Source organism: Protopterus annectens, chromosome 1.part0, assembly GCF_019279795.1.
Source record: "Protopterus annectens isolate FY-2018-M chromosome 1.part0, PAN1.0, whole genome shotgun sequence".
NCBI lineage: Eukaryota > Metazoa > Chordata > Ceratodontiformes > Protopteridae > Protopterus > Protopterus annectens.
The window spans coordinates 545,454,630-545,475,857 of record NC_056725.1 but is presented as its reverse complement, the minus strand read 5'-3'; the positions used below and the strand labels follow the sequence as shown (position 1 = coordinate 545,475,857).

At 39.8% G+C, this 21,228-nt stretch overlaps 1 protein-coding gene across 1 annotated transcript in view; it reads right to left on the bottom strand.

Moving 5' to 3' along the window:
• Nucleotides 1-21,228, bottom strand: part of USP34 (ubiquitin specific peptidase 34) — a gene marked incomplete in the record, with an annotated part of 5,849,982 nt that overhangs the window by 524,479 nt on the left and 5,304,275 nt on the right. Inside the window, 1 exon segment of the mRNA XM_044061224.1 lies at nt 12,986-13,133. Coding sequence (XP_043917159.1) covers nt 12,986-13,133 — 148 coding nt within the window.

Below are 21,228 nucleotides of genomic sequence, written 5' to 3'. Positions count from 1 at the left end.
AAATCTTGATAATTGGATGGGAAATAGGAAATTCACCCCGGGGAACACCTCTGTGTCTCTTGGCTGGCAAAAACCAGGGTACCTTTTTGGCTGGGCTTGTATAGGCCCCAGGGCCAATAGCCTAGTACCTACCTATGAATAAAGTTTTCTCAGTTGTTTTCAAGTGTAATGGGTATATTAAGGTAAACAGGTGACCCTGTTTTTTTCCTCCTCCTTTCTTTCACCTTGTTCAGTTTTAAGAAATGTATGCACTGCAATGTAAAAAAAAGAAGAAATGTCGAGCAAGATGCAAGAAAAATCTATGTGCTTTTTTTCACTCTTGCATAGGGGAATGACTAGATTAAGGCCCTTGGCTTGAATTAGTAACAAGTTTTAATAGAAATCAAATGAATAAAAAACAACACTGTCTAGCAAATAAATAAGTGCTTGTATAAGCAACTCTGTTATCTGGTTCTCATGTCTACATGGAGATAATCTGATAAACTGCAATAAAAAATCAGAACACTTATTGTTTTCAATGGCTAGGAGATGATATTTTCAGAAAGTGTTTTTCCAAATTTGGGACAGTAATAAAGATAAGACACTTAGTAGAAGCACAGGGTGTACAATGTGTCTCAACATGGACACCCTTCCCTTTAGGTTAACCTAAGTGTGTGGGTATGGCTGTCAGTCCAGGCAATTGTTCCTATCAGAAGGGTAAAACTTCAATACTTGAAGATGTACACAGTTTTGTGTGTTAGCATTGTGTTAATAAGGTTTATGGGTGTATTGGGGGAGCATTTCTTTTTTTCTTTTTTTTTTTTGAGGGCTTTCAATAAAACAAAAAAGTTTTCTAAGATGTGACATAGGCTTAAATGGATATGACAAGAAAGAAGTGTACAACAGATCACCATGCCAAACAGTGGTGTACGCATGTAACACAAAAGCTGGTACTAGAGACTTAAAAAATCAGTTACACTTAAAAGATGGGAATAGTAACTTTTTAACATAATGATGCTTTCTATAATATCTTTAAATCTAAATGGTTTCAGAGATGTATACAAAAAAGAAAGAGCAGTGAACTGTATTAAAAATGTAGAGTGCAAACAGCAATGCTACAGGAGACACTTTTGGAAAGAACTGAACATGTGAACTTGACAAAGAAAGGTTTACATTACTGCTATTCAGCAGAAAACCTAGGGCAACAGAAAAGAAGAGTACTTATATTAACTACAAGAGCAGCTCCAACAGTGACAGAAGAGGATAAAAAAAATAATAATGGTAGACACATAGTAGTAAGGGTCTACTGGCAAAGGAGGAGGATTATACTGGCATGTATTTATATTCCAAATAAAACTGCTATAATGGAGCTTAAGAAAATTCTGGAAGAAATAATTAGCTTTCAGCAAGGAATATTACAGATGGGGACTGGAATTTAATTTGCAGCAGTGAAGATGTACCTGAGAGGCTCAGATGGGAAATATATAAAGAAAGGTAGATTTTGGTGAAATTTATGAATATGTTTGGCATGGAAAATGTAAAATCAGTAGGAGGAGTTCAAAGTGAATTTACATATCATTCCTCAAGATACAAAAACTGGCCTAGACTAGACAGAACATATATTTCACAGGAACATGTGCATTTAAATGAAAGTTCTGACAAGCTTCCAATAACTATTTCAGATCAGGCACCGATAATAACTAAATAAAAATGTAGGGTAATGAAACAAAAATGAGACACTGGCACTTCTGCAAGTATCTGTTGTAAAGAGAGAAATTTAAGGAATGAGTAGAGGAAATTATTCAGGAGTTATTAGAGAAGATCAACATTTCTTCTGAAAATATCACTAGGGAGTGGGATAAAATTCAAGTGAAGTTTAAAAATACAGTGGAAATAAGAGAGAAAGAGATGGTTAACAAGTAAGAAGAAACATTTAGAGGGACTGACAAAGATTAAAGTGTTGCAGAATAGGGGGGATCTCACAGAACAAGAACAGGAGCAATTGCAGAATGCTAAACAGAAAATAAGGGATTACCTCGACAATATGGATGAGTTTAGAAAGATTGCTGTTAAGCAACTGTTTTTGATAATTACTCCACAGCACATAAACTTTTAGCACATGATTCAGGCAACAGAAAGTAGAAAGGGTTGTTGCCAATCTTAGGGAGCCTATAAGAAGAAGATAACAAGAAATCCTGTAGAGGTACTAGAAATATTTTGAAAATGTTATGAAAGTCTGTATAAAGCAGAGAAATATGGAAATCAAGAAAAAGTATATTTATGGAAGAATTAAATATGCCAAGGTCAGAGGTAGATGAAGGAGGCTTAATTAACAGGACAGGAGGAGATAAGATAAAAATAGTGATGTATAACCAATCCTCATGAAGTCCCAAGGAAGAGATGGTATTCTTGTGGAAGTTTGGAAGCTAGAAGGGAAAAACTGAAAAAGATCTGGAAGGACTGTTTAACAGTACTTTAATAGGAGGAGAAGCACCAACATCTTAGAAGTGGTGGCTGTAATACCTAAAGAGGGTAAAGTCCCATCAAATCCAGCCTCATATTGGTCCATTTCAATCCTAAACTATGATTATATAGTGTTTATGACAATAATAGCTAAATAATGGCAAATGTGATGCCACAATTGACAGAAATGGACCAGTGTAGTTTTTTGGAAGTGAAACAAACATTTGACAAAATTAACAGAACACTGATGATCCAGAGGAAGTAGAATGTAAGGAAATACCATTGTTGTTGGTAGATCTTCATGCAGAGAAAGCATTTTGCCAGAGGATGCTGAGAGTTTATTAACAGGGTAATGGAAACATTTACATTTCCTGATAAAATTATATGGCTGATTAAGAGGATATATGAAAGATTAGAGGTGAAAATTAAAGTGTGTGGGTTGTGATAATTTCCATTTGAGCAGAGGAACCAGGAGGGGGTGTCCTCTTTCCCATTTGTTATTTGCATTATATTTAGAACCATTGGCAAAGAAAACAAGGGACTCATAAATGCAAGGATATAATTGGTATGGTAGTCAGGAAAAGATGGCTCTATTTGCAGATGATGATATTCTGTACCTGAAAAATAAAAAAAAAGAAAAACACAAAAGGACATTTCAGTGTTGGGGAACGTTTTAAGACAGCTTCATATCTTTTCAAAATGTAAAGTTAATGAAGCTAAAACAAACGCAATAGCTGCAAATTATGTACCCACACATGAACTGGTTCAGCAATATCCATATTTACGGGGACATGATACTGAGTATGGATTAAAAACAATTCTGGTGTGGCAGCTAAGGCTATGTGAGAAGAGACTAAACAAAAGATAATACAAAAACTGAGAAACTGGAAACTGTTTTATGGATATGCATAGCAAGATGCAAGCAGTTAAAATGGCTTTAGTTTTATACACAGATCAGGCATATTTTTATCAACCAGAGTAGTAGTCCTGCATAGCAATTAATAAAAAGCTGAAGGATTTTATCTGGAAGTAGAAGACAGCAGTAGTCAAATGGAATAAGCTGATTCTTCCAATAGAACAAGGTGGTCTGGGATTACCCGATTTGAAGGGGCATTTCACAGCTACATAGTTAAGGCTCCCACACATAGCACAAACAGAAACCTCTAACATAGGGAAGCTCATGAAACAAAGAGAGACTGGGATTTTGGATGTAGACCTTTAAGGAGAATAAGAAGAACCATAAACAATATTATATTCATAAAGTAGTATAAAGTATATAACTAAACCAACATGGGAATGGAAAAAGGAGATTCTGCCAATGGGGATGAGTGCAATTAGGGATACAGGCAAAAGGCAAGAAAGGTCTGGAATTTATTGGAGAAAATGGCAAAAGAAACAAGGTGCTGGGAAGCAAATAATTAGAGAGGGCAAGTTAATACAATGGGATGAGGCTAATAATTTATTTGGACTGCAGGCTAGAGACTGCCTATCCTATCAAGGATTGAAATCAGAGTACAGGCAAAGAGAAAGAAATAAGGGGATCCTAAGTGAAAGACCAGTACTTGTACAGTTTTTAGTAGAATCTAGAACATAAGCTGCAATTAAAAAGGAATAATTATTAGAGCATATAAATATTCCATGATAACTATAAGAACCAATTAGAGAAGGTTAGAAACTTTTGGGAAGAGAAACTGCATAAGCAATTCACAAAGAAACAATGGGGGATATAAGTGTATCTCCCAAATATGGAACAAAGTCTAGAAGATTTAGGATCTTTGCTTGGAAGTGTTTACATAGATATTTTTATACCCCACGTAGACTCCAAAGAATTTTTCCTCAGGTAGATAGCAAATGTTGCAGGTGTGATGGGAAAGAAACAGGTAATTGGGAACATATTTTCTGGGAGTGTAATGAATTGGCAGACTTAAGAAATCCCTGCAGACTATTCTATAAGAAATACTGGGTGAGCAAATTGGCATGACTAAGAAAATGATTTTTTTAACTATGATAAAGAATCAGGATTGCTTAGACATAGATAGGCCTTCCTGATCTAATTATAGTGGTTGCCAAAAAGCAATTACTAGGAAATGTAAGTCAAAGTCTAAAACAACTGTACTAGAATTAGTGACTATAATAACAGAGATGAAAGAAATGGAAATGGGATCTTTAGAAAAGGGTAGGTACAACTTACATACAAAAATGGTAACTGTGGTGGCACTACATGCAGATGAGGAATGAGGTTTAAAAGAAGGCAGGATCTGAATGAGCTATGTGATGTTTGACTGACAATGACTGGATACAGTATAAGTGATGCTTAATATTTGCAACTAAAATTATGTCAATATAGTTTGTTTTCATTTATATAAAAGTATGATTGCCTACATCACAAGTGATAATTTAATAAAGCTGTTGCTTGTTTAATAATAATATAAAAAGAATATGAAGTCTGAAACTTTAACGCCTGCTATTATTTAGTGACTCAATCCTCAATATTATGCCAGAAAAAAAGCTTTATGAGGAATGGACCATAAATATGAGAGAGAAATTTGGAACTTCTACAAAATTAAGGACAGTTGAAATATATGTTGGTAAGAATTTTGCAATTCACTTAGCCTGTATGGACAGACATTTGATACTCATGGTTCAAAATTGTAATGGGATTTGAAGGAGCTTTACCCTCTCTGGGTAGCACAGATTCCACAGATGTTGGTACATTCCCTTCCTTTTAAAATATTGTTAATCGAAACCTTTCATACCTGTGTAACTTTCTTCCCTCCTAACTTCCAAATGTATACATTACATCATACTTTCCTGGAGACTCATATACCTCTATCTTTGGCATAATTAAGACATACATAAACATTTCCAATTGTTTTTTTTTTCATGGTTTCCCCATTTCTCAGCTTTACACAGATTTTTATAACACAAATACAAGTCAGAGTTATCCTCCTGTCTTATGATCCCCTTACTACCACAAATCTATCATTGTGTTTTTCTCTTTTATTACTACTACAGCCTCTCTCACAATCAGTATTACTCCCATTTCCTTTGTCCCTGATATTCTGCTGAATGCCCATTCTGAAATCTTTTCTTTGTGAAATTCAAATGCTCATTTACATTTAAATGCATCTCCTGTAACATTGCTATTTGCACACATTTCTTTTTTCAACAGCTTTACTGGAATATCACTTGTGACATAATCAAACTTAAGACTTATATTAAAGTAATCAAACCATATTAACTTCACCTTTATAAACATTATAAGATATATATATCAATATATGCAATGTATAATCTAAGCCACAATATGTAAAACTATTCAATTCCTGCCTTCTATTAAACCTCATTCCTCCTCCAAAACATTTTTCTGCATGTACTGTTCCACAATTTACATTTTTTCTATGCAATTTATTCCTACCCTCTTCTAAGAATCCCAATTCCTGTTTAATTCTGTTACAATATTTACTACTTTAAGTATAGTGCACACTACATTGTTTAATATAATTCAATACACTCTGCTCTTTATATTTGCAAGGCCATTTAAATTCTGCATTAATATTTTCAAAGCATCCATTCTGATAAAAGAAGTTACTTCCATAAATTATTAATGACACTTCTCCTGGATATATGTTTCTAAACTGTAGCTTACATGTACACACTAATTTCTGTCAGACCTATCTTTGATTCATTTGCTTCTTCTCATCTGTATTTGAACCCATTTCTTATTTCTCCATACCTTTCACTTGCATACAAACACTCAGGAAACAAAACAAAAAAACCCTAAACATGTTTGAACTCACCCAGTCCCTTTTAGATTGTAGCAAACGCATGAAACTGTAGATTACCCCCCCTCCATGTAGGGGCAGTTCTCCCAAATCAATAGATGTACCCCACAGGCATTGCATTATTTTAAAATTAGAGTTAACCGTAGGGTTCTTACTTACACACTTTGCTATCTGTCCTGTTCCTAACTCTAGTCACCTTCCAGATTTGAACAATGTGTATGCTTTTAGTAAACTTTTAACCTTAAGAAAAAATGCATCGACTCCCATTAAATCAATAATCTGTACAGTGTTATATTTGCTGCACTGAGGTACTACAGCTTCTGGAGAGAAAAAACATGTAGAGTTAGTTACTTCCTAGAGTTACAAACTTCACTTATTTTCACTGAACTGCTTACCAGTTTCCATTTAAGAGTTAAATATATGATACCTTGTACCTCTCCCTCAAAAATTCACTGATCAGACCATTCCTGATTAATTTCTTGAACCTGTCAACTCTCTGTTCCAAAAATAATTTTTCTAATGGAAGAAGGAAAAAAAAAGAGCTAGTAACTTTGCAAATATAAGAAAGAAACCTTGCAGATTTCACTCAGTACACACTGGTCAGAATTCCCATAATTGCTTGCACCTTTTTATCCTGGTCATAAGCTAAAAACAGATGGTAATGAAAAAGACAGCTATTAACCTTACAAATACAAGAAAAATATTTTTCATCACTTTTTATAGTTTGCAAGGACATCTGCTTTAAACAATCCAATCTAAAGCTTAAACTAAACATGTTTTTGTAAACATCCACTTCTGATTTTTTTTAATTCTACATATATCATTAATACACTTTGTTACCCCCCAACACACACACACACAGAGCAGGCCCAGTTGGATCACAACATTACATGCAGTTTAACATGCTTCTTTCCAGTGATAGTAGGAAAAAAGTACTTTCTTACTATAGGCAGTCCCGGAAAAAAAAAACTCCCTCACCTCACAAGTAAAATACCTGTGACTAGATACTATACAGAACTGCTTTACAACATGCAATTTATATAATAAAAGTTACTTTAGAAATACTAATAATACAAAGTTTATATTTACTTGCAGTTAAGTCTTCAGTCCTTTCAGTATTTTTCCAAATATTAAAGGCATAATGTGAGGTTTATGCTGTATAGTCCACTCAACAGTTTAATAGTCAAAAAACTTCCAGCCTTCTTCAGCCACTTCTTTTTGCAGAACAGAAGTCAACATGCCTAAACCATGTCTAATGGGATTGATGCTTTATATTAGTTCCATTTATTCACAAATTTTACCTTGCAGCTGGTGTTCTTCCTGACCATCTCAACCTCTCATCACCAGTCTCTGATGCAAGTCTAAGGTAATCCTCATTCTTCTAGTTAGGTCTTAGGGCTTTTTTTCCTGTTGCTCAGGCATTTTCATTTGGAATAATGGAAAATGTTTCATTAACACAGTCTCAATATTTGTTACTGTGAGAAGCAGCAACAGCAGCAGATTACCCTTCAACCTGCTGGTTTACTCTTTGTTGGCTAAATACAAAAGTTATGTACTTAGCGTAATGTTAGATTCAGGTTGTCTGGTTTTCATCCGCTACAAACCCATGGGTTTAACAGATCTGATGGGATCTGACCTTGGCATCGATACCGAAGTCTCCAGAACCACAGCTCTGACTCAGTCACTACTCATAATTCCCTAAGCTGCATCTCAAATCCTCAGATTGTTTGCCCCCACTAGTCTGAAAATACATTAATAAACTACCTAGGGGAAAAAATAACTGTTTAATGAAAAATAAATACAGTCTAGCATGACTGTGCCCAGATAGCAGGGAGCAACATTCACCCAATCATCTATAAGCCACAGGTGACAATTTGGATGGGGGAAGGAAGGATGGGAATTTGAAGGAGATGGGTCTTGGACATCCAATGGCATTCTAGAATGTTGCTGAATGAGACATCTTCAGAGATAAGTGAGAAGTCAGTATCTTCACTGAAAGACTCAGGTGAAGAGTCTCCGTATGACAAGATGAAGAGGTGAAGAAACAGAAAAAAGATGGGATGGGGGGGGGGGCATCGTGAACTTTCTTTTTTACCTGTGGTGGGAAGGAAACTGAATACCCTCTGAATATTATTCTTAGCACCCACAAATCTGATATTATTTGCCAGGCTTGAGGGTGAAAAAATGGATGCCTTCGACTGCCTCCAGAGTCTGGCATTCAGGTAACCATTCAGAAGCACTGAAAGGCTTTCTTGGAAAAAGGGCCATGAAAGCCTTAATTCTGCAGTCCATCTGTGTGTCTTGGGCACCATCCATTAAAATTGCCTCCTCCCTCTGCCATGGGGAGGTTTGTCACTTTGGGAGTCATGGAAAGAACCCTGTGATTTGCTGAACCATATTTTCTTCACCAATCTCTGGTTCCTAGAGAAAGTTCTTTGTGGGGTAGAAAAGCACACTCCCACTGCAGACAGAGTCTTGCCAACTTGCTGGCTCCTAGTAAGTGTATCCTTGACTTTAGGTCCAAACAAGGTTGAACCATCATATAGGGCATTGATAAAGGACGACTTAAAGCCTTTTGCAAAGTTACAAAGTCACATCTGGGCATCACGATGCATGGTTATGCCGATGCCTGCTGCTCTGACCATACCATCTGCTGCATCGAAGAGAAATGCATGGCCCCATTAGAGAGGACTGAAGAGTAGAAAGCTGGGACCCCATTGTTTTCTGAACATCCACAGGCAATACCCCTGTGACTTGGTGATCTCTTTAGTCATGTCTCTCTGGAATCTTGTTAAATGGGCTAAGTAGTTCAGCGATCTAAGGGTTAAATGTATAAGCTCACTTACCAAATCTGTTCATTGCCCTAGATTCTCTATTAGGGTATGAGCAGACGAGCTTTCTTCCGATAGCTCTTTCTTTGTGGTTGCTGCCACCACCACAGCATCCACAGGTAGGCCCTTACTCCAGTGCTTCCTATCTGAAGGTGTTGATAATATATGGTCAGCTTTTTTCTGCATGGACTCCACCACATCAGGAACCTTTCATGCTCATTAAGCCATAAGATCAATAAGAGGGTCAACAGGTTCTACCTTCCAGGATGGTGTTGGTCTGGAGCCAAATGCCTGCAAGAATACTGAGTAATCTGGAGATGGGTCTTGGACATCCAATGGCATTCTAGAATGTTGCTGAATGAGACATCTTCAGAGATGAGTGAGAAGTCAGTATCTTCACTGAAAGACTCAGGTGAAGAGTCTCCGTATGACAAGATGAAGAGGTGAAGAAACAGAAAAAAGATGGGATTGGGTGCAAACTGAAGTGGTTGCAGCTATCTTGTCTTTGGCAAACACTAAAACCCTTTCAAAGGCCTCAATGGGCGAAGCTGCTATTGGAACTAATGATTCCTTCCATTCCGAAGAAGAAAGGGAAACCTCAGTACCAATGAGCCCTGGCCCTGAAGCCAATTTCTGATCCAAGCAATCCACAGCTGATGCCCCAAGAGGAAGAGAGAGTTCTGAGAACCTCGGCATCAACTTGACCCTTAGAATTCAGCTTAGTCTCATCTTGATCTGATGGCATCAGAGACGAGACAGATCACAAAACAGTCAGCAAAATGCAAGAAACTCTGATGCTGGCACAGGTGCCACGGTTCCAAACGGCTCCATTACACTGAACCCAAGGTTTGGGTCTGCATGGATTCATGTAAAGGAGGGATAAACTGGCTAATACTACCTTACCAGGATCCGGTGCCAGTAAATCCCCAAGCTTTATCTGTGTTCTTTGAAATTTTCTCATCATCATGTTGACATTGAGTTCTGTCAGGCTTCTTGATAAACAAGCGGATGATGCTATCAAAGAAGGATGACAATACTGTCTCTCTTGGAGTATGAGCAACTGGAGCCTGGAATTCACTGGTCCTGGTGAGTAACTCATTTGAGGTGAAGGAAACCGGGCTCAAGGTGGTGTCGGCTCCAATATTCTAGATACCTTGTGGTCTGGACTGATAGAAATTGTCAGCTCCAGAGACCTCTTTGAATATTAGACAGATATTTGTTGTATTTTATTTCCCTCTTCTCTTCATCCTTGTCCTGGCTGTTAGTGTTGGATTTCTCATTTTTGAAGATGAAACAGGTAAAGGGAATCCACTGTCTGAGTGGGAAGGAGCTCCTTTAAAACTAGTTTGTCCCTTCTGGTCTGAAGGGACCTTGCAGTGAATGCTACATAGGACTGGCAGTCAATGTCAAGGTGCATGGCACCAAGACAGTAGACACATTTTGAGAGTGGGTGCTGAAGTGGTAATTTGTGCCCAAACTCAAGGTACTTTTTAAATCCTGTTGACTCTGACACCTTAAAATAAAATGAAAGGAAGCTAATAGACATGGATTCTAAGATTAATTCTAATATTAACTTTAAACTACTTTGAACTGCAGTAAGAGCTATAAGAAAAACACACACTTTTTTTCTTTCTTTATTTATTTTTTAAACACACAGGCCAAAGGCCTCAGCCTACTTTAAACTAACATAAACTAACTATTATACCAGAAAAAAAATCTATCTAGCAATATGCAAAATGTTTTTTCTTAAAGTATAATTACTAGAAAGGTGACAGAAAAATCGCTCACAGTAAGGGAGAAGCAGAAAAGATGTACTCAAAAAAATCCAACTTTAACCGAGAGCTCTACGAACATCCAAAAACTTTATGTGGCAAATGAGATCTGAGGATTTGAGAATTATGGTTATGGGGGATTCAGAGCTCTGGTTCCGAGAAGCTTTGTTACTGGTGCCAAGGTTGGATCTGTTGGATGCAACAACCCACAGGTTCAAAAGGACAAAAACAGACAACAGATATTCTTATTTCCTCCATACAGTAATGTCTCTTCCCCCCCAGAAAAAAAATATTTTAAAGACAGATGAAAAGCACCAACCTGAATCTCACTCCTGCCTCTCAACATCCTGACTGTTGGGATAAACATGCTTCTCTTCTGTCTGGAGCACACTGAATAATCATTTTCCCCAATTTTTCTACCTTTCTCTTCTGCCACAGTTTTGTCATGAGCAGCTCTTTCAGCTGGTAAGGCTGCAGCTTGACCAACACAGGCCTTTGCCTTATTTTCAACATATACATGAAGTGTACTCTCAGTAAAAACACTGGACTGATGTTCCATATCAGGCTTTATCTGTACTTTCAGAAAAATAATGCAATCTATTCCTTCCTGTTTCTACAGTAAAAAAGAAAACGTTGCATTTTCTCTGTGTGATTGTCTCTGTCTTCTAACACTACTACTTTTTTAAACATTTATTCTTGAGAAACTTGACATTCAACCAGTCTTTTCTTCATTTCAACCTCTGCAGTTTTACCAACTCAACTAAATAGCCATTTAATGTTTTTTTTTAGTTTTTTCCAGACTTTAGTAATTTAGTTTTATACTTTTCTCTAATGCATTAAACACATACGATTACATCTGATTTATTATTTTCCTCGCATTACTGAATTGGAAGTCATCTCCTGTACTAAAGTTGAAACCTAACTGCTTTTTGCTGAGCATCTGCAAGATTCTTCCCATCCAAAAATTTTTCTTCTCTTTTTCTGACTCTTTTTTTTTTTTTTTTTTTTTTGTACTTCCACCAGACTTCTCTTTGCTGACATCCTGTGCAATTCCAAGACGTTACCCAAACTGACAACATTAACTGTCCTTTTCATAAATTACACATAAGGAGAGCTCTAGTCAACTGCTTCTCGTTGTTTAGACATCTTGGCTGACCGCATAGTTTTAGTCCTAAGCTATAAACTGAATGGGAATGCACATGACTACAACTCAGACTATCCAGATTTGACAAATGGCTCAGGAGCTGGGAAGACTACAGGGCAGGGAAGGAGGGGAATATGGTGAAGTCTGCTCACCTCCCTGAAGGGGTGTAAGTTTTGGAACATACTCAGAATGTATGCTTGCCTCTAAATCCCTGATGAATAGAAATGAGTTGAAAGCACGTGACTATAATGTGGGCAGTCCAAGAAAAACAAACTGCTGTTCCTCCACAGAGAGAGACTCTCATAATTCCAGAACGATTATCTACACCTAATATTTTAATACGAGTAAAATCCAGCACAAGTAGACAAATAAAATAATAAAATCACAGTATAACAGCAGAAAAGTCTCTGTCTTCAACCAACAGAAGGATCATCATCACCGAACATAATGGAGGAAGTGGACAGCAAAGCCATTCCAATGCCCTAATTTTAAGTACACTCCTTTTGGTGTTTCAGACATGCAACGGAGGCATGGTAAGTAAAATCCTTCATGAATTTTGCTGGCTGACAAGTGACGACAACAAAACCTGCAAGGATCAAAAGAAATGCACACATATATATATCTATAGTAGTACTAGTAATAACAAGATGACATTATATCACCAATAATCTTAACATAAAGGTTAATGGCCGATGGCCATCCTGATGCTAGATATGCTGAGAGCCATTAAAGTTTCCATCAAATAGATAATCCGTGATACAGCCACAGACAGTACATGTAAATATGTCTATGAAAAAGTCTATCATTTTATTGCATAATGTTATATTTTCAATGAAAATTCATCGTAATTATGCATGCCTTTTTATGTGTAAGTAAACATCAGATCTTCAGTTTATGAGCATATACTTAAAACAACAGAAGCCTTTATCAGGTGTCAGTAGTAATTATATTTAAAATTAACACATTAAACACAATTAGCAATTAAATAAAAAAATAAAAATCTGAACTTACATGTTCTTACTCTGGGGTAGTTGTGTGCAAGCAGAAACCTTTCCACCCAGTTTTCCATATTTTGCAGCACCCAACTGTGGGCTAATTTATTTCGAGGTGTCTGTACAGCCAGCCAGTCCAAGCACTGGGAAGGGTTATATTCAATTACCTGCAAATCAAAAAACAATTGCACACCTAATAAAATATACGAGTCTAACAAAGAATAAAACAGAATAGTAGTAAATGCTTCATTTCGCAAATAATGAAGCAAATGGCCTAACAAAAGTACAGTTTTGCACCTACCATAAATGTAGATGTTCGAGTGTATACACTGCTGCAGTCATTACACTTGGGTTATCCTGCCGTCAGGCGGTTCCCCAGTCTGCCTGCTGTCGCCTCCTCCCTGACGTTAGTGCGACAGGGGTATACAAGATGCAGCCAACGCCATTTTCTTCAGTTTTTCTTGCCCCAGATGTCAGGTGCCCCCAAAAAGGTACGCTATTCCAATTGCTAATAAAACATACATAAGTAAAGCAATCAACAACTTTCAGATACCAGCAAATACTCCCCATAGGTAGTAGAGGGTAGAAGACATAGGTACGTACCAGCAAGTAAGCGGGGATGGAGGGAGGGTAACATGGACTGCAGCAGTGTATACACTCGAACATCTACATTTATGGTAGGTACAAAACTGTACTATGTTCATCGTGTTACACTGCTGCAGTCATTACACTTGGGTAGAATCCCAAAGCTGAGGTAGGGTGGCTGGGACTATAAGGCATTAGGGGTGGCTATAAGGCCCTGCAGGACTGCAGTGGCAAAGCCAGCTCTGGATTCAGAGTACAGAGGCAGGTGGTAGTGCTTGGTGAAGGTATGTACAGAACTCCAAGTTGCTGCTTCCAAAATGTCCTTGGGTAGGTACTCCTCTGAGGTAGGCAGGTGAAGTGGCTGTTGCCCTGGTGGAGTGAGACCTAATGCTGTTAGGTACAGGTTTTCCATGGTGGGTACAGCAGAAACGTATACAGTGTCCTATCCATTTTGAAATGGTCTGTTTTGAAATGGCTTTTCCCTGTGCTCCCACAGCATATGCTACCAAAAATTGCTCAGATTTTCTGAAAGCTTTGGTTTTGTCAAAGTAGAAGCGTAACTGCCTGTGTATGTCCAAAGAATGCAGTAGTCTCTCCCCTTTATTCTGTGGATTTGGATAAAAAGTTGGCAAGTGGGTAGTTTGATTGAGAGCCACACTTGATACCACCTTTGGCATAAAAGTAGGGTTAGTTCTTAAAGACACCCTGTCTTGGTGGAAAATGATAAATGGTTCCACTGCCATTAGTGCCTGTAACTCTGAAACTCTTCGTGCTGATGTTATTGCCAGGAGTAGAGCAGTTTTCCAAGAGATATATTTTAAATCTGCTGTGTTTGCTGGCTCAAAAGGAGGTAAAGTTAATTTTTCCAACATGAAGTTGAGGTCCCAAGTTGGAGTAGGTGCTCTACGGGGCGGTCTTATGTTTTTAACCCCTCTGAGATACTGTTTTAACAAAGGATTAAAGAAAATTGGTGGATCTGTGTTGTAATGAGCAGAGACGTGATCTTGATAGATGAAAAGGAGAGGCCTTTGTCCAGCATCTCAGTTAAATATTGTAGTATCTGAGGAATATTTGGGACAAGAGGGTCAAGGCTGTGAGCCTGGTTCCAGGCACAGAATCTCTTCCATTTATCCCAATACGCTTTTCTGGTACTAGGCCTTCTGGCCTCCAGAATGACATCCATAACAGCTTTGGAGAGACATTGTTTGCTTGACTAGGTAATCTTCCATGCAGCCATGTTTAAAGTCTTCAGCTGGCTGTGAAGTATCTGATTGTTGTGCTGAGTCAGCAGATGTGGTATTTGAGGCAAAATCCAGGGTGGTCCTTATGCTAAGTTCTTCAAGACTGGGTACCAGTGCTGGCGTGGCCAGTCTGGTGCAATCAGGATCATCTTTGGCTCTTCCTGCCTGGCTTTGATGAGAACCTTTGGAAGGAGAGGCAGTGGTGGGAAAGCATATACTTGTAGGTTTTTCCATCTGAATGAGAGGGCATCCACTTTCCATGCTTGTGGATGGTAAGTCCTTGTGCAGAATTTCTGTAGCTGGCAGTTCATTGGGGATGCAAACAGATCTATGTCCGGGCTCCACCATTTCTGTGTTATCATTCTGAATATTTGTGGATTCAACTCCCATTCGTGGGGATCCATGATGTTTCTGCATAAGTTGTCTGCCAGTGTGTTTTTCTCTCCTGGCAGGAATTGTGTTTGCAGATGAACCTGATAGTTTAGAGCTGTGTTCCACAAGGTCATGGCTTGTCTGCAGAGTGGATAAGAGTGACTGCCCCCTTGCTTGTTTATGTACCACATAACTGTGGCGTTGTCTATCTTTAATAGTAGTTGTCCTGGATGTAGCAGGTCCTTGAAGGCTATTAGGGCATTTTGTACAGCTAGCATCTCTTTTTGATTGATGTGAAGATGCCTTTGTTCTGCAGGCCAGCTGCCCTGAATACTTTTTCCTGCCATGTGTGCTCCCCAGGCGTAATCAGATGCATCTGTTGTCAGTGTTTGCCTGGCTGTGGGTTGAGTAAAAGGCTGTCCCTTGTTGAGGTGACAAGCTTGAGCCGACCATTGAAACTCCTGTTGCAGACAAGGAATTAGTGGTATAACTGTTTCCAAACTTTGACAGTGTTGAGACCAGACACTCTTTAGGTGCCATTGTAGTTTCCTCATATGCAGCCTGGCATATGGAATTAGTAGTATGCAAGATGCCATGTAACCCAAGGCCTGCAGAATTTTTCTTGCAGGGAGTTGGGTTCTTGTTGCCATCAATTGAAAATATTGAGTCAGATGTCCTTGCTTGTCTGGCGTGAGATAAGCTATCTGGGCCGTTGTATTCAAGCTGGCACCCAGGAATATTATCTCTTGTGAGGGCACTAGTTTTGACTTCTTTTCGTTTACTGTGTACCCTAGGCAACTTAATAACTGTTTTACAGACGCCAGATGCTGTAGAAGAATGTCCTTGCTCTCTGCTTGAATCAGGCAGTCGTCCAGGTACGGATAAATTTGAAATCCTTTTTGTCTGCAAAATGCAATTACTGGTGCCAGGCACTTTGTGAAGACCCTGGGCACAGTAGATAAGCCAAAGGGCAGTTCAGAGAATTGCTAGTGCATTGAACCAGCTATGAATCTGCGGTATCTTCTGCAGTATTGTCTGATAGGGACATGCAGGTATGCCTCCTTGAGGTCCAATGTTACGAGCCAAGCTTTCTTGCCCAGCATGGGAAGAAGCTGCTGTAGTGTCAACATTTTGAATTTCGGAACATCCAGGTAAGTGTTTAGAGAAGAAAGATCCAGAATGGGCCTCCAGGCTTTGTCCTTTCTGGGAACCAGAAAGAGTCTTGAGTAAAATCCTTGTCCTTGCTCCTGTGGTGGTACCTTTTGAATAGCTCTCATGTCCATGAGTGCTGTAATTTGTTTTTGACCCTCTGCGCATTGATTTGGTGGCATTGATTTGGTGGCAGGTTTTGCATTCCTTTTAACCTTGGCAGAGTGTGAAAGTGGAACCTGTAACCTTGAGATACAATGTTGAGAACCCATTTGTCTTTGGTGATCATATGCCAATTGTGATAGAAAAGTGCCAGTTTTCCTCCCAAGGGGGCTGCCAAGAGACAGCTGTTTGGCAGCTGTAGTGGGACGTCATTGGGGCTGTTTTTTATAAGGTTGTGGCCTGTTTTCCCCTTCTTTCTGGCCTGATGCACCCCATTGTCGAGGCCTGTAGGGACCTTGTGGTTGTCCTCTGCCTCTTGGACGTCTGTATCTGCCCCTTTGGGGTTTGTCTGAAGCTGGAAAGGTCCAAATCTTTGTTTGCCAATTTCTGCTAAATCGAGGAGGCTAAACCTGTAAGAAATCCTTCACCGTTTGCATAGATTTTGCCTTAAACTCCATTTTCTTTAATACCTCTTCTGCCTTAACTCCAAATAACACATCCTGCTGTAAAGGTGCATCCAATAGTTTTGCTTTAACATGATCTGGTAACGTATGTTCTTTTAACCAAGCATGTCTTCTAATGACAGAACCTGCAACAGCTGCTCTACAGGAGGCCTCTAAAGAATCAAAACCACATTGCAAAGTGTGTTTTCCCACTTGTTCAGCTGCATGCAATAAATCCTGCATTTCCTTTAAATTAGGAGGATCTGAATCTGGAAGCATTTTTTGTTTCAACTGAGACATCAAAAACTGCTGATATTTTAACATGTGAAACTGGCAATTTAAGGCCCTCATTGCTAAAGTTGCAGACGTATATACTTTCTTCCCCCATCTGTCCAATGCTCTGGAATCTCTGTCAGAGGGGACTGGATTATTTGCTGATGAGGCCTTAACCCCTTTGGGTCCCTGAGAAATAGTTTCAGGGTTGGCAACAGGGCTTTTATAAAGAAATTTGTGTGAGTCAGGGACTCTGTAGTATCTGTCAGGCTTAACTGGGGCTGAAGGTAAAGAATAATTTAAGCTGGATTCAGTATACACATCATCCACTATATCTAACACTGGCGGAATAGCAAGGGGTCTGTGTTGAGGTAATAAAAGGAAGTCTCTGAGTCTTTTCTTGGATTCTGAGTAATCCTGGCCTTCCCAATGGAAATGCTCCCTCATGGTATGTAAGGTTTCACCAAAGGAGTAGTCCTCAGGCGGAGAGGCTGATGGAATTGATTCCTCAGCATCAGAATCCTCATAAGGGGGGTAAGGAGTATCCTAGGTCTGAGCATGAATCTAAAGAGATGGATACCTGGTCGGATGAGTCATAGTCTGCATCCAGTCTAGGCCTTTTATCAGGAGGGGGATGGGAACCCCTGATCAGAGTGATTAGGTCTTCGGCAATTTTGAGCATTTGTTTCTTAGGCATGGAGGCCTGTCCTGGAGAATGCTGTATTTGTTTCTTTGTTTTTAAAGCAGGTTTAGACTTAGCAGAAGATTTAATGCTTAACTGGGTAGGTCTGAAAACACTCTCTGAGGCTGCGGGTTGTTCAACTACTGCGAATCCCTCTGAAGGGGTAGTTTCGGTAGTCTGAATAACTTGTGCGTCTGAAGGCCCAGCCATCTCCACGTGGGAGTCAGAGGCGGCCTGTGGTTCTACAGAAACGGTCATCAGGGGCTGCGAAGGCGCCTCGCTGAAAACCGGAGAACCGGCGACTGGCCTAGAAGAGGCTTCGTCGTCAGTTTTGGGCCTCAGATGCCTATGCTTGTCTTTGCGCTTTTTATGTATTCCGGTCATCGTAAGTTCCGACGGCATGGTATAATTGAATTTTATGCCAAAATAATGTCGGGCAAAATCAAACCGATGTTTAATAGTGCGCTTATTAAATCTAGCACAAAACAGACAACCAGTGACATCGTGGTCCGGGCCTAGGCATGGGATACAATAACAATGGAAATCCTTATGAGGTATCTGCTTCCCACAAGAAATACAGTTATTAACTTTTACGAACATCAGTCTGAGACAAGAAAAAGTTTCCTCAACGGGGTACTTAGCTTTGTAGAAGACTTCGGTTCTGGATTCGGAATGAAAATCTCAGGAGTCGGCCGACTGGCACTTGCAAACTGCTTTTGCTTTGGGCACCGCGCGGCAAGAAAGACTGAAGAAAATGGCGTCAGCTGCATCTTATATACCCCCTGTCGCACTGATGTCAGGGAGGAGGCGACAGCAACCGACGCCAGACCAAGACTTTGGAACTCAGGCCGACTGGGGAACCGCCTGACGGCAGGATAACCCAAGTGTAATGACTGCAGCAGTGTAACACGATGAACATCAAGGGTGAACACTATGTTTAGAACAGAAGGTTTACAGAAACAACTGACCATTTCTTTGACCCTTATATCTTACTGAATTATTCTTTCCTTTGGTCTGACAAACTTTCACATTCTTGTCTTTATCACTCTTCCAAAAATGGTTAAGTAGTAAACCCATCCAACCTTTTTGTATCTTCCTTACTAGCTATGTGGTACAGCTACCCAGCCCTTTTCTGACTTCCAAGTTACTTTGGGGAGCAAGCCAAACGTTATGATTTATAACACTGGTGGAGGATTATACCACATATTCTATATGAAGGCTCATCAAGGTGCAGCAAACCAGAAGAATCACCTTTCCCCACTAAAAAAGCCTGAAAAGGACAGTCAAAATTGTCTTGGAGATGAATGGACAGAAGTCCATTAAAGTGCTTTAGTTGAAGGAGGAGCAGGAAGCAACATGTACAGGAACTTCGCAGGTCTTTTCGGAAGTTTAGCCATGCTACCCCTCTGGTACAGGTAGAGAGGATTATAAAAGGGTTGGGAAGAAAGTACAGTTGTGTACACTTACCATAAATGCAGATGTTCGAGTGTATTCACTGTTGCAGTCATTACATTTGGGTAATCCTGCTGGCAGGTTGCCCTCAGTCGGCCTGAATTCCAATGTCCTGGGTCCTGCATCGGCCGCTGTCGCTCCTTCCCTGATGTCAGGACATCAGGGGTATAAAAGATGCGTCCGACACCATTTTCTTTACTTTTTCTTGCCCCAGATGTCAGGTGTCCCCTAAAAGGGTAGCCAAAATTTATATACATATAAATACATGCACCAATATAAACTTTACCTTCATCTACAAGCAAATACACCATACAGGTTGTATAAATCAGAGAAAGAAAGGTAGGTTCAATCAGAAGGAAAAGGGGGATGGCGGGTGGGTAACCTGGACTGCAACAGTGAATACACTCGAAGATCTACATTTATGGTAAGTGTACACAACTGTACTATGTTCTTCGTGTTTCACTGTTGCAGTCATTACATTTGGGTAGAGTCCCAAAGCTATGGATGGGCGGCTGGAGCTAAACAGCATTAGGAGCGGCTATGAAGCCCTGCAGAACTGCAGTGGCAAAGCCTGCCCTGGATTTAGAGTAGAGTGGCAGATGATAGTGCTTGGTAAAGGTGTGCACTGAACTCCAAGTAACAGCCTCTGAAATGTCCTTGGTTAGTACCCCCCTGAGAAAGGCTGCTGAAGTGGTTGCAGCTCTGGTTGAATGTGGCCCAATGCCCTTAGGCACTGGCTTGCCATGGTGCAAGTAGCAGAAACGAATGCAGTGGCCTACCCACTTTGAAATAGACTCCTTTGAGATAGCCTTTCTTTGTGATGCTGCAGCATATGCCACTAGTAATTGTTCTGTCTTTCGGAAAACTATGGTTTTGTCCAAGTAAAATCTAAGCTGTCTGTGAATGTCCAAAGAATGCAGAATTCTCTCCCCCTTATTCAGTGGATTTGGATAAAAAGTTGGCAAATGAATAGTTTGGTTAAGAGCCACACTGGACACCACCTTAGGCATAAATGTTGGGTTTGTCCTCAGAGAGACCCTGTCTGGATAAAAAATGATAAAAGGTTCTACAGCCACGAGCTCCTGAAGCTCTGAAACTTGTCTTGCAGACGTTATTGCTAGGACCAGAGCTGTTATCCAAGATAAAAACTTTATATCAGCCATTGCAGCTGGCTCAAAAGGTGGCAGGGTCAGTTTTTCCAAGACATAGTTGAGGTCCCATGCAGGCATTGCTGATCTTCTTGGAGGCCTTAAGTTTTTGGCTCCTCTGAGGTACTGTTTTAGTAATGGATGAGAAAAAATTGGTGGCTCTGTATTGTAATGAGCTGATATGGCAGAAGCATGAATTTTAAATAGATGAAAAAGATAGACCTTTGTACAGCATCTCAGTTAAGTATTGCAAAATCTGAGGAATATTTGGCACAGCTGTATCAGTTCCTTGTGCCTGGTTCCAAGCACAAAATCTCTTCCATTTTCCAGCATAAGATTTTCTAGTACTAGGCCTTCTGGCCTCCAAAATGACATCCATCACAGCTTTACTGAGAGGTGCGTTTTGAATGACTACATTATCCGTCATGCTGCCAGGTTTAAAGTCCTGAGTTGGCTGTGCAGGATGTGATTGTTTTGCTGGGACAGTAGATGAGGTATCTGAGGCAAGGCCCAAGCTGGGCATTGAGACAAGCTCCTTAGTATTGGATACCAATACTGGCGGGGCCAGTCTGGAGCAATTAGTATCATCCTTGGCTTCTCCTGTCTGACCTTAGGAGTACCTTGGGGAGGAGACGCAGAGGGGGAAATGCGTATACTGATAGGTTGTTCCAGCTGAAAGATAGGGCGTCCACTTTCCATGCTTGTCTGTGATAAATCCTTGTACAGAATCTTTTTAGTTGGTAGTTGTGAGGGGA